The sequence below is a fragment of the Ambystoma mexicanum genome, chromosome 6q, assembly GCF_040938575.1.
Source record: "Ambystoma mexicanum isolate Mex_15411 chromosome 6q, UKY_AmexF1_1, whole genome shotgun sequence".
Taxonomy (NCBI): Eukaryota; Metazoa; Chordata; class Amphibia; order Caudata; family Ambystomatidae; genus Ambystoma; species Ambystoma mexicanum.
This window is the reverse complement of record NC_090937.1, coordinates 84,651,236-84,666,089: the sequence shown is the minus strand read 5'-3', so window position 1 is coordinate 84,666,089 and position 14,854 is coordinate 84,651,236. Positions and strand designations below refer to the sequence as shown.

The 14,854-nt window shown below is 44.1% G+C and overlaps 1 protein-coding gene across 2 annotated transcripts in view; it reads left to right on the top strand.

The window, feature by feature from the left end:
• ZCCHC7 (zinc finger CCHC-type containing 7) overlaps positions 1-14,854 on the top strand; it is a 607,337-nt gene that overhangs the window by 248,998 nt on the left and 343,485 nt on the right. For both annotated transcript variants that reach the window (XM_069630519.1, XM_069630520.1), the window contains exon 5: positions 6,397-6,567. In XM_069630519.1, coding sequence (XP_069486620.1) covers positions 6,397-6,567 — 171 coding nt within the window. The remainder of the gene's footprint in view (positions 1-6,396; positions 6,568-14,854) is intronic.

Genomic DNA, 14,854 nt, shown 5'->3' with positions numbered 1-14,854 from the left:
AGCTATTCAGACGCACAATGGAATATGCTACAAGAGGGCCTTCAAGAAGTCCCTGAACGGCTGCGGGCTCGCCTGCTTTCTATTGTATCTGAGGGCCAACAGGTTAATCACAGTATTCTCAAAAATACTTTGGATGCTGCAGAAACAACTGGCAAGACCTTAGCACAAGGTACCCTCCTAAAGAGGCATGCCTAGTTACGAAAATCTTGTTTTCAATCCAGAAACCCAAGCTTCATTGATAAATAAGCCAGTGGAGGAGACTTTTTTGGGAAGGCTGTTGATGAGGCGCTTGAGACAGCTAAGAAGGAACACCCTCAAGACCCTGGATCAAATCTCCCAGAGGCCTTCCCAAAGAAGAGGGGGAGGTTCTCGACGTTCCTTTCGTGATCAGTCTCGCTCTCCTCACAACCAATATGGCTCTGGAAATAACTGGTCCTCACCTCAGGGTACCAGCTACGCCACCATGTATCCCCCAAGAGGTCAACGATGTGGAAACGATGTGGAAAAGGAAGGGGCCGGAATTCCACCCCTAGAGGCTCCCCAGCTTCGGGTCAGAAATGACCAATAGATCCTGGTCTCCTCCCATGCCGGGGACCGGCTAACATAATTTCTTCAAGCATGGGAGGGGATATCAACAGACCAGTGGGTACTCAAGACCGTCTCCCACGGGTACTGCATAGAATTCTGCCGGACCCCCCCCCCCAAGTCGTACCTCTTCTACAGGTAAACAAGGGTATTTATTCAGTGTACTTCCTTGTACCCAAAAAGGATCTCACCATGTGCCCTGTACTAGATTTGTGCCCAGCGAACAAATTTGCCAAACCTCAAAAGTTTTGTATGGTCACTCTGCAGGAACTAATTCCCCTGATCACACAGGGAGACTACATGGAAACATATGGCATGAAAGATGCATACTTTCATATTTCAATGTTGCCAGCGCACAGAAAATACCTCAGATTCATGATAGAGGACAAGTACTACCCTTCGTCATTGCCTCAGCACCGAGGGTATTTACAAAAGTACTGGCAGCGGCACACCTGCGCAGGCTATCTATGCCAGTTTATCCTTACCTCGACGACTGGCTCATAACAGGGGAATCCTAAGGAACATGCCCGTCAAACACCCAAAAGACGATAGACCTCTTATTCAGCCTGGGATTCTCCATCAACGAGAAGAAATCCAGCTTAGACCCCAGTCAAGTGAAGCAGTTCCTAGGGGCTCTAATTCGAACAAAGGACAGCCCCGTCTTCCCCTCCAATGAGAGGATCCAAAACATGTTGTTTCAAATCCCTCAATATGTAGCCAGTCGGGAGGTGACGGTACGCAAGGCCATGCGACTGTTAGGAATGATGGTGTCCTGCATTGATTTGGTTCCTCACGCGCTGTTGCGCATGCGTCCAATGCAAGAGTGGCTCAACAGCCAGTGTTGTCAGGCCAGCGGACAATGGGATGATTTAGTGGTTGTCTCGCCAACCCTTGTTCTTTCTCTGCAGTGGTGGTCGAGGGAAAACCTCTTGAAGGGAAAGTCCTTCACCACTCCTGCAGTAGAAGCTACTCTCACGACAGACGCATCTCTCACGGGGTGGGGGAATCACCTGCTTCAGCAGACGGGGCACAGCGTTTGGTACCAAGAACTAGCATCCAACCACATAAAGGTGTTGGAGCTGTTAGCAATATTCAAAGCTCTGAAAGCCTTTCAGACACAGCTGCAGGGAAAGACGGTCCTGATCCTAACAGACAGCACCACGGCCATGTACTATCTGAACAAACAAGGAGGCACTCACTTTCCAGGGCTGTCCAGACTGTCCCAGAACATTTGGAAAGGGGCTCTCAAACACATGTTCCTGTGGTCACAACATGTTCCAGGGGATCTGAATCTTCTGGCAGACGTACTCAGCAGAGATTTCCTGCTACCTATGGAGTACGAATGGCGATTATACAAAGACATCGTCTCCAACGTTTTCACAGAATGGGGCTTCCCAGAGAACGACCTGTTCGCAACTCTAGAGAACGCTCAATGCCAAGATTACGCCTCCAGGTACCCCCAGAACCATTCCAAGGGGAACGGATTCTGGATCACATGCTCAGGGAAATATGTTTACGCTTCCCCCCGACTCCCCTACTCAACAAGATAGTGCACAAGATGCAGCAGGAACCAGTCACCATGATATTGGTGGCACCCATGTGAGCCCGCCAACCCTGGTTCGCTCATCTGATGGAGATGTCTCTCTCTCTCCCCCCCAGTGAAACTACCTTGCCCATACAACATGTTATCTCAGGACAAGGGAGAAACACTTCACCCGTGCCCACAAACTCTGAATTTAGCGGCCTGGCTCCTGAGGTCATATAGTTTGGGCACCACCAACTCCCTCAGAAATGCATGGACATACTTAGAGAGGCAAGAAAATCGAACACCGATATTGCTACTCCAGTAAGTGGAAATGCTTCGTCACCTGGTGCAATTCCAAGAGCATCAACCCCATTGACTGCTCTCTTACCCACATTGTATTGTACCCGACTCATTTACTAGACTCTGGTCTGGTTTTTAACTCACTAAAGGTTCACTTAGCTGCCTACACTACGACACAACAGAAGGTGTCATGGTGGAAGATACCAGTTATTAAGGCTTTCATGGAGGAAGTAAAAAGAATTCAGCCCCCCCATTTCTAACGTGGCTCCCGGGTTGGGACCTAAATGTGGTATTGCCTAGACTTATGGGGTCTCATTTCGAGCCCATGCATAAAGCAATTCTTAAGGATCTTACCTACAAGACCGCCTTCCTAATAGCCATCACTTCCATTAGAAGAGTCAGTGAACTACAGGCCCTCTCAGTTCTAAACCCCTTTGTGACAAGGTAGTTCTGCTCACTCACCCTAGGTTTGCGCCTAAATTCATTTCAAAGTTCCATGTGAACCAGTCCATAGAACTACCAACATTCTTTCAGAACCCCTTAAATGTGGCGGAAAGAAGCCTGCATACATTGGACGTACGCAGGGCAGTTATGTTTTACCTGGAAAGAACTCAACCACTAAGAAAGACAAACCAGTTTTTCTTTTCAGTGGCAGCGGGCAGAGAGGGAGATCCTGTCTCCAGATCTACTATCTCAAGGTGATTGCCAAATGCATCACATTCTGCTACACTCTTGCTAAGAGTGAACTGCCCTTCAAGCCTAGAGCACACTCTACTCTAGACACGGGGGGTTCCATAGCATTCATTGCAAATGTTCCCCTAGAGTTCATTTGCAAAGCGGCAACCTGGAGTTTTGGACACACCTTTACAAAACACTATTGCCTAGACACTCATTCTAGGGCTGATTCTCAGGTGGGACAAGAAGTACTAAGACATCTTTTCACTACTGTTCCTTCTCATAACCCACCTTCAACTCCTGGGAACTGCTTGCTAGTCTATGCACAGCATGTGATTCTAAGCATATTAACAAGCATCAGAAGGCATGCATTACTTACTGTAAAAGCATTTCTGATGATTGTATCTGCTTAGATTCACATGCGCCCAACCTTCCTCCCCGCTCGGATGGAAGGAACATAGACGTCTACTGCTTTTCTCTCTTTTCTGTACTCACTCACGATAGTCATATGGCTCCCTCGCGGCAGAAAAAATACAATTGGAGTATCCTCGACACGCGAGGGATTTTGGGTACACTACACTACACGTCACGTTAGGGATAGTGTTACAGGCACGCCCATGTCGACGTCCCCTTTCGATTCTCGAAAGACAAGGTGCAATACTCTGTGTTTACCACTGGATGTCGGACTATATGCACAGCAGGTGAATCTAAGCAGATACAATAATCAGAAATGCTTTTACAGTAAGTAATGCATGTCATTTTTACGATTGCTCACATCACCTTACAGTGAAATGCAGTTATAAGGACAAAGTATTCTAACATTTTACCCCATGGCTTTTTGGTTACTTTGACAATGTGTTTAAGACAAGCTGGTGGCAGCTGTGTGATTTTTACTGTTTGTGATATCTTTCCCGTGCACTTTTGCATTTACCGCAAGTGGCTTCTAAAGGTAACCAAACACCTTTAAAATTGCTGTGCCATGAGATTTTTGCTTGTTCTTTGATCGTCTTGTCCTTTGGCCTTCTTCCCATCTTCTTAGGCCAGGAAATGCCAAATATGGTAACCCCATTCCCAGTGAAAGCTGCTGCTTTCACAGGCAAGTGGGGTGTGGAGTGTGGAGTGTGGAGTGTGGAGTGTGGGGTGTGGAGTGTGGGTGTGGGTGTGTGTGTGTGGGTGTCTGTCTGTCTGGCTGGCTGTCTGGTCCCAGTCCTCCCTCATCTGGCACCCGTCCACCAACAGACTTTTCGAATGTGATGACCAGTGGTTGTCCAGGATTGGACAGCCCTGGGCTGTTTGAATATTGCTGATCCTTACCATTGTTGGGCTGGGACCAGCTCCTAACCTTGGAGGGTTTATGCAGCTATTAGACAGGTCATCATTGGAACCGAGACTTCTTTGAAGAAAAGCAACCCACTGATGACCTGAGGACGACTCCAGTGATTGACCCGTTGAAACCCTGCTCTTCTGTCTGATGTCAGAAGACCCTTATTGGTTATTCAACCCATGGGCCGGTGGGAACAACCAGTCTCGATTTCTGCAAGTAGATTGACACATTTTTAAAAGCCTTCGGAAGTGTCCCTGGACCTCCCGGTGGGCTGACCAACTCCCTTTTGGGATACCGGGCCACAGCCATCGCTGTTCCGAGCACAGCCTTGCGACGCAGAGTATCTTCAGCTTATTTCATGAGTCACCTCTCCTCGCAATTATAGCCTTCTCACAACAAGGGAAGCTGAGATGGGGCTGCCTCTGTTCACCTCTGGAAGATTACCTGTTGCTGCCTGACCATGGACACCTCTCCTGGAACGATCTATCTGCAATCCTGTGGGATGTCTGAAGGGTCTGCATCACCAAGGTCTGCATCTATTCTTCATGAGGATCTTCAAGAAGTTGCCTGGAACTGTCTGGTACGAACCGCAAAACTCTCATGACACGAAAAGTGATCTCTACATCCGCACAACCCCTGTGGTTCAGTCACCTGGACCAAAGTCAGAAGATTGGAGCCCCTGCAAATTCCAGAAGATCTGCAGTGTCCCTGGAAGAATCTGAGTCGGGCGAGGTTGAGGGGGGGTTTAAGTGAGCATACCTGTTTCAGCCCCACCATCTCACATAATGGAACATTGGGTTGAAAAACCTTGTCCCTAAGCTCCCTCTGGCCTGGCCTTTGGTCATCTAACATGGGTCAAGGGCCCTGTTCTAAGGCTTACTTTGGAGTTGGACAGAGTGGGGTACTTACACTTTATGTAGTAAATACTTGTATCACTTTAAGGAACTTTTCAATCACCACCACAGCCCACTGAATCAGTTCTGAAATACCTTTCATGGAGAAACCATATTGGAACTTGTGACGTTTTGGGCACAAGGTCCCATACATCTTGGGGGTGGACTTCATAGGACAGAGGGAACAGAGTTGTAATTATTTTAAGTATTCTAACTGTATTTGTGCATCTGATTGTCCACCTGTTGAATCCTGGTATGTAGTGCATGTGCAATCTTATTTCTAAGGGTGAATGTAAATATATGTAGTACAGGGTGCAAAATGTGCACTCTCCGCTAGCTATTGGCTAGTGATAATTAACTCTCGGTGAGTGAGAAATGGTGTGCTGTCTGTATGTATAGAATTGAGATGACAAGTTACATTTTATGGCTGGTCAGTAGCTTGAAATTTGAGACTTTGCACCCTGTTATTTGTTTTTTTATTACATTACTTACCTGTGATTTTTGTATGCTTCGTGTGTTCACAAAGACCTAATAAATAATTGTATTTTGATATTCTTACTAACTAAATCTAACTGGTTTTCTTGCATTGAATTACCTGTTAGCTGCTAGTAGGTGATATTATCTCTAAAGGTGAATGTGTATATGTGATATATGGTGTTTCATTAAAACACTTGTAAACATCTTATAATTTTATGCTAAGTGTGTTTAGAAAGACCTAATACATACGTGTATTTTTGTATGCTCCGTGACTAACCTGAATTATTGGTGGTGTTCTGTGTGGACTCATTGTAGCCCTAGACCACTATCATGCCTTTCCTGAGACCTTTTCTTCCACATTCTTGATTGGGTTTTGGCTAACCTCTGTGTCGTCCCCGTTTACCATAAATAGGGTGGCCTCCTAAAATCTACCACACAAGGGGTGATTTTTAGAAATCCATCCTAACAGGAGTATATCTTTAAATGGGTGGCATCTCAAACTTGTCTTTTTTTATATAACTAATCCTTATATAGCATTTTATTTCAAAATATTTGCTTAACTTTTTGCTTTTAGTTAGTGTACTAAATTTGTACATCTTTGTGCCCCTGTCTTTTAGAAGTTGCCTGCGTGTTGCCTTTGCGGCACAAGAGGACACCTACAAAACTCCTGTCCCGAGCGATTTTGCTCCAATTGCTTTTCACCAGGACACTTTGCCAAAGAGTGCATTGAAAGGGCTTATTGGAAGAAAGACTGTCACCGCTGTTCTATGACAGGCCACTATGCTGATGTAAGTATGGACGTTTACAAACCATGTGTATAGTTGACTGTTCTTTATGTATGTATTCACTGTGCTCAGACCTACAGAGAAAAATGGGTAAATACTCCCAAAAAAGAAAAACAGGGATTATTTTTACTCCCCACAAAATATAGCAAACTCACATAAGGTGGTTGCCCTCTGCTTTCACCCACACAGCTCCATGGTTTTGTCTGGACCAGTGGTAGACAGTAGTCTTTGTCCTCTGGGACTATTATTACTCCTTGATCTGGAGAGGTAAACATTTTGTTTTTAACATGCATAAATAACTAGCCGCAAAGAAATATTTATTACAAAAACATTTTCTTTTTTAGAGTTAAAACCTATTTTTACTTGCTAATAAAATACTCCGATTATGCCTGGGTCTGTCTTTTTTACTCCCTAAAAAAAATCTTACTCTCAAATTTGAAAAATGGGGTATAAAATACTCCTACTTCAAAATCTTATCTGGAGAACTGACTGTGCTTTTTGTGATTGGAAAGTGAATGTTATCTGCAGTTTCTCCTCATAAAGCAGGGTATAAAGTACTAACAACTGCAAAAATTAAGAATTGTAAAATAGTGTTAAAACGCTTTATCTGAAAAAAATCAAGCTAAAAATGAAGAAACAAAAATAGGCAGAATTCAATATTTAAAAACAAATTGTAGAATATACCAGAAGAAAACACTTGATCATCAGCAGTATGCTTTAGAGCACAAAAGGTCAATGCGGGGGTGTGGAAAGGTAAACTGGGGCCAGGGGGGGATCCATCGCCTTTAAAGTTTGCCTTCATGTATTCAAAGAAGTCCAAATGAATGGGTGCTCATTTGGTCTGGGTTAGCATGGCAAGGTGACCCTTTACTGCTAAATCATGAAGAAAGCAAAACCATGCATTTAAAACAAATACATGTACTTTGACAGAATTTTCTTTTTTAATGAAATAAGAAATTATTATAATTGTTGCGTTTTATACAAAAAAGATTTAAAATGTCCTTACTTTTACAGATTACATTATTTTCTGTGCAAAACAAGTTACTTTTACCTCTCGTTTTTTTTAACATATCTATTTTCTGCCCCAGCTCTGATTTCTGGCACATGATGATACAGGATTAACAAAGTATATGTGAAACCATGACCCAAGTCCTCTGATTCTTCCAAATCCTCAAAACAATAGAAACACAACTAAGGAGGGGTCAGCTTTAAATATGCAGATAGGTGAAGGGAACTATATACATCAGCTAGCTTGTGTCCCTATAGAAAGGCTAACTTACCCTGGTTGATATAAGATGATTCATATTTTTTGTCCCTTCCAGAAATTTCCATAATGCTTCTGGCTTTGCCTAGGTTGCATTGATGTGCCGCCTAACTTGAGAAAGGGGACAGCAGACCTAGCAAACAACTGTCTCTCTACAGGTTGATCAATACACGTAATATTGTGTAAATATACAAATTGTATACCCGAGAATAGGAAAAATATTTTGATGGGACCCAAACCGCCAAAATGTCGCCACATAACTGTTAAAAAAGAGAATGGCAAACAGGAACTACTTCTCATTTATTTTATTCTGCCCTTTTCCTCTCATTAAACCTCTTCCTGTTCTTCAAAGATCACTTTTATTTTAACACAGTCCTTTCTATTAGCAATATCCCTGTATGCTTCAGGTTGACTGGTTTCTGCAATATATATTGCTGGTGATTTTAATCTCAGAGTTAATGACGTAGCGGATACTAAAATTCAAAGAAACACGTTGGATCTTATATTTGCTTCTCTGTCTGAGATTTTAGTATATCCTGCTCTTCTGGCTTTTTGTTCTGACCATTTTATTGTCCCTTTTTCTTGGGACTTAACACCTACTAAATCGCGGTCTGAACTGCTGTCTGCTCCTAGCCAGGCTTGGCGTTCGGTATCAAAGGATGACATTATTGAGCAGATTAAAGTGCGCCACCCTGACACCAGCTCCTTGGATTTAGGTACTCTGTGTTCAACCTTTGTGATGGTGGCTGACCTGTTGGCTCTGCTTAAAAGCTCTAAACCGAGAGCACGTCCATCTGAGTCTTGGTTTTCTGAAGATCTACGTGCCCTTTGTCTTCAACTCCAGCAAGTCAGGCTTAAATGCACCTTTGCTATGACCCTGCTGCTAAAATGGCTCTTCAGCAATCCTCTTCAGCTTACCATAAAGTTATTGGTATTGCCAAGCGGGTCTATTTTTTTTATCTCTTATAGAGGCATTTATTCTTTCTAAATAATTGTTTAAGACTGTGCATGTGCCTATACTGTCTTCCATTCCATCTGATTCTATTCCTCCATCTCAGGGTTTTTGTGACTCCCTGTCCTATTTTGAGGAGAAGATTATTCAAATTTGTGCCGATATCCATTCCTCTGGACATAGGTCATTACCTCCATCTAGTTCAGCTACCACTTCCTTTTCTATTACTTCGTGGCTGGCATTCCCAGTCTTTGCTGCAGAAGATATTGCAGTGGCTGTTTCTAAATTGAAATCTCTGTCCCTTATGGACCCTATGCCACTTGGCATTCTCCAAGATATTCTGTTGCAAGCTGTTCCTCTGCTTATGGAAGCAGTGAATGCTTCCTTTCAAACTGGTCAGATCCCACCCCTTCTTAAACATACAACAGTAGGCCCTTTGCTAAGGACACCCTCTTTGGACCCCCTAATTCCTACTTTAAAAGCGGCCACCTTGGTCTGTCCACTACTTAGCTCTTTTCTTGAAAATGTGTTGTTTTTCCAACTCTCACAGTCTGGTTTTCATCCAGGTCATGGAACCGAGAGTCGCCTGATCTCCGTTGTGGACGATCTGGCTTGCGTTGGCGCTATTTTGTTACTTGACCTTTCTTCTGCCTTTGATACCATCCATCAATCTAGCCTGCTCGATCATCTGCCGGGGGGCCAGCCTTGCGGGTACCGTTTTAGCCTGGTTTTCTTCTTTACTCTAGGATCGTTGTTCAACTCTTTCACCCCCCCCCCTCCACCTTTTTCGTTCTAAGTCTATGGTTCTCATTTATGGTGTTCCCCAAGGCTCCTCCATCTCACCAGTGCTGTTCAATGTGTACATTCAACCACTGACCAAACTCATCTTCTCCCATGGCTTCCTCTGCTATTCTTATGCAGATGACACTCAGATTCTGGTCCGCCTTGACCTTTCTCTTCTTGAGTCGGCAGTCAAGTTCAGGGTCTGTCTGGAGGCCTTAGGGGAATGGATGTGTAATAACTGCCTTAAATTGAATGGTGATAAAACTGAAGTTTGGGTGGTGGGCCCTGCTTCTTCTTTTTGGAATCCTGCTTTCTGGCCATCCCCTTTAGGCCCTTTTCCTTCCCCTGTTGTGGTAGTTAAGGACCCAAGAATAATCTGCTTCACTGTCAGTGGAGCTTCAAGTTATTGCGGAATGTCAGCATGCTATTTCCAACTAAAGAAACTATCTTTGGGGTCCTTTATTTTATTTCTGTGCAGCTTTGTGCTCCTGTGGTCTCTGCCCTTGTTACATTTTCTATTGACTACTCTAACCCCCTTTTCCTGACTCGGCCTGCTTACATACTGCGACACGTTCAAATTCTTCAAAATGCTGCAGCACGAGTGGCTACTTCCACTCTGGGTTTTGCCACATCTCGCCTGTGCTGTAGAAATTACACTGGCTCCCTATAAATCAGTACATCCAATTTAAAGCACTATTTTATGGCCATGGTGCTGAGTATCTCCAGGAAAGATTTTGCCCATATGTGTCAGGCCGAGCACTTAGTTCTGCTGATGCTTGTATTGTCCCCACTCCTAGGTGTAAATTTAGCTGGATTGGTGGACGTTGTTATTCTGTTGTAGCTACATTTCTGTGGAATTCATTGCCCCCTGCTTTTCGGGGCACATCTTAGTCTGGTGTTGAAAACGTACCTCTTTTAGACTTTTCTCTGTTGTTCTGTTGAGTAGCACCAAGATGCCTCTTTTGGTGAAGGTCCCACTTTATAAATGATACTAACATACCATTTGTTTAAAACTTCATTACTTCAGTGGTAGGTAGCTGTTCACCATCTGCAAGAATCAACATGGAATCTGTGATCTGGAGGAGTACCTTTACTGATACTCCATAGCTCACATGATCTCAATGTCTAGTCCCATGGTGCACTAGTGCAGAAGGCTTCCTATTGATGTCCCAAAGGCTTAACTGTTTAACATTCGCTCTCAGTGCAGCATATAGTACGTGGACAGAGCTGTTTGTTCCTACCAGCTTTCGCCATTTGTCCTTTAAGTTCTGGACTATGCAAATTGTATATCATTATGATAACGTTGCATAATGATGTATAATGCAGCATCGTATTCACGATGCAACGTGTACGAACACGGAAACCTCTTGATTCGGTATCTTTTAGTCCATTGAACAGTCTGTTGTAAAGTATCGAAATTGTATGAGGGTGACATTGAATGTTTCTGTTGCTTTACGAACGCTACCTATTTTGTCGGCAAGTGCTGCCATGATGAAAAGTTTAATTTTAAGTACTTCCTCCACAACAAAAACAGTGGATAAATGCACTGTTTAGTCTCTGCATAAACCCCTGGCCAGTAGAACTTGCTCAGCAGTGTCTTTTGTAGCCCAGGGTGTCCTGCTGTCTGATTTTCGAGTGGGTTAGTTCCAGTACAGCCTTCCAAAACTGATTTGGTATCAATTACTGCTGATAGTTGACCCTCTTCAGGGATTGACATTGACCACAAAGTGTGGTGCTTTCAGTGTTCAGGTCTCCACTGGAGGTTTTCTGGGCTTGCTCCAAAAGCATTTGAGTGAAGCAGGTAACTGGAACCCTAAAGTTATACTCCTTTGATTGCTTCCGTCGTTTTTGCCGACACCTGCCCCGTCTCTTTCAGTAGTAGTAGTTGTTTGTCCTTTACATAGCACCTTTATCCCAATAGTATGGCCTCAATGCCTTTGTGGTGGGAACGCCCTCAGTGGACTGAAGTCCAAGGAATGGGAAAATTGTCAGAATGCTTAAAATCCATGTGTGCATTTAGCCAAGATAGGGAGTTAAGTGGGCTGGCCGAGCTCCAGTAAGCTTCCCATGAAGGTCAGGTATGTGGATGGGTGCTGAGGTGGTCAGGAGGGTCACAGACTAGTAATGTGTCCAGCTATACTGTTGCTGCTGCATTCTGATGCATGCAGGATTCTGGCTGTGCCTGTCCACCGAAGTTGTGCGTGAATACGTACCTTGAGGCTCAGATGGAGCTTTTTTTTTATGTAGCTATGTGATCATATCTTCTGTATAATAAACAGGCTACCCTCGTAGGTCCTCTAGCGCAATAGACAGGCTTTCCTAATACACCATCTAAGCGCAGTAGAAAGACTACCCTCATAAACCTAAGTGCAATGTCTGGGCTAAGTGCAATGGACAGGCTATCCTAATACATCTTGTAAACGCAATAGACAGGCTACCTCAGAAAACTTCTATGTGCAATTCATTGTCTATCCTTATCACTTTCTAAGCGCAATCGTCCGGCTAACCTCAGACATCCTTTAGGTGCAATATAAAAGCTACCTGCGTACATCTCTATGTGCAATGCATAGGGTAACTCATAGATCTTCTGAGTGCAATAGACCGGCTACAATCATATATCTTTTAAGTGTAGTAGACCGGATATCCCTATAAAACGTCTAGTGTAGTAGACACGCTATCCTAATAGATGCAATACATTGTCCAACCTCAAATTCCATCTAATTGCAACACATTGCCCACACCCAAATTTATCTAAGTGCAACACACGCCTTCAGAGTGGCTATCTACAGATCACCGGAAGGTTTTCCACAGTGACAACCCAGAGCATAGTGTGGAACAGGTGGTAGTAATGTGAGTAAGAGTGGCTAGGCATTCCGGGGCAATGGGGGCAGGAATGAGAGGAGTAGGGAGAGCACAGTAATGGTTGTGCTCCCCGTCCATACACCCTTACCAGAGTTGTCGCTGTAGGATGTTCCATCTAACATCCATGGGCGAACAACGAATGTGAGCTGCCCATGAGAGAGATGCCCTTTGCCGGCTGCCTGGGCAAGACTGCCCTGGGGGCGGGGTCCTCTGAAATAAAGGTGTTCCGGTCACATGAGCCAGCATTAGCCAATACAGGTGGATCGGGGGGGCGGGAAGAGAAGTGGGGAGTGGAGGAACAGGCGGACGAGCTGGGTGCTGGGTGCACCAAGCTAAAATGGTGCCCAGCACGGGTGGGAGTTAGACACTCGCCAGCAAGGCCCTTACACCAGGAGGAAGCCACACGACTAGCATGAGCAGCAGGCAACAGGACTCAAGGGAGTATGATGCATGGAGTGGAGATTTCCATCGCATCCGGTGTTAGAGCACTATGATGAACAGTTTTAAAGTTTAAAGGTAAACTGCTTTAATGTTAACAAGGATTCCCAGCCTGATGATGGGAATAATCAAAGAGCATCTGAAGCTGTGAAAGATCCAATGCTAGAGAAGTTATTTTCCGTAGAAATATCTGTACATAGTTCTGTTCTCTAAAGTTATAAATAGACTACATAGGACTTCCACTGAAGGCAAGCAGATATAATTGATATGATATGATATTTTATTTGTATTGCGCTCGTACACAAGTGTTTCAGAGCCCGACAAGGCAAGGGAGGGGAAACAGAGGAGAACAAAACAAGGATTTTACTAGGCCCAGTGACATTGAGAACATGCAAGTGCATGGGAAAGGGAAAGGGGAAAAGTGCATGGAAGGGGGAGAGTGGAAAGTGCAGAGCAGAGGAGAAACAGATAAATAATAATAAATACAAATAAATAGATAATGAAGCATTATTTTACCTTTTGAAATTACCTTTCATTGTACATCCAAAATGTTAGTAAAACTATTAAGGTGGTTTGGGAGGTACCTGGCTGGCCAAAGCTGCATAAAGGTGAGCAGTGCAAGTGTGCACCAGTTACAGGCAGGTAGCGACTTAGTTACTCACCAAGCACAGTGCTCAGAGGATTCGTATCTGAAACCAAATGTTGAAGTGCAGGATATAACTCTTCATGGTGGGTGTGCCCTAGTTGAGTAAAGTACCTTCTTGCATGTTGCGCACATCACACAACCAACACTAAACCGTGGGGTTTCAAAGTAAGACCCATTCTCCATCACTTTCGGTATTCCTGTGTCTGAATTCTACAAGCACAAGGATTTAATAGAAGAGAACCCAAGATAAGAAAACACTTTTTTGTATTTGAGTAGGTTTTCATTAAAGCAACACAGCTTCTAAACTGCAAATTAACTATTTACAGAAGGGACCCTGCAAAGTGAACTTTCATCTAAAGTAAGCTGATAAGAAAAGCCTCCTAAACGTCTCCAGGAGGCAATCTGGTAAAACGATTTCATGGCACGAGTGACTGGTGTTTTTTAGCTGGGCATCTGAAAATACTGAAAAGAAAGAGCAAGCAAGCTGAGGTCTGGCCGTTTGTTGTTTTAACCACTTACCCCTTCCAATCGGGCAGGTCAAGCTTGCTGTTGAAGTTCAAGAGACCGCACATGAGACATCCCAGGCATGGTTTGAAATTAAGAATCAATGATCAAGAGCGAAAACCAGCTCCTGGGTGTCTGGCATCGCCCAATTGGTAAAGCTAACACAGTGGAACCAGGAACGAGCATACAGAGCAGCGCAAATCTAACTTCCTTAAGAGAGTCCACCTTTAACCATTTGCCCATTATGTATGATCCATTTTGTTAAAATGTGTACTAGATGTGTCCCAATTCTTCTTTATTTACAATTACAAACTGAATGTCACAAAAATATGTTTGCAAGGCACCAGATGGCCTGTAGAGCCACAAGTAGCTCCTAGAAGCGGTTGCTTTCAACATGAACTGGCTCTCCTAGGCTAGAAGCGGGAGCTAAATAGCTCCCAGCAATTTCGAACCCTGCTGTAGGTACAGAGTCTCCACTCACTCTTGCTCTGGAACCAGGATCTTCTCACAGATGCTTTGTGTTATGGGTTGGCCATGTTTAAAGATAAAGGAGTGATTCCTGAGGTTCAGCAGGATTACCTTTACCTCCCCTCAGTAATCTCAATTTGCTAACTCCTGCTCCTACGTCCAGGGAATATTTATGGGCCAAGTTTGGTTTTGGAATCACTCTTCCATGGGTTTTTTCCGGTATCTCCATTCATAACCCGGTCCGAACCATTGCTTGAAGTCTGGGAGGGATGGTCACTTCTTCTCCATATAAGGCACACCCTGCGACTCCTGGCATGATTCTTGGGGATTTCGGTCATGTTAGTTGGTCTCCCAATTCTTAGCATTCTGGCCA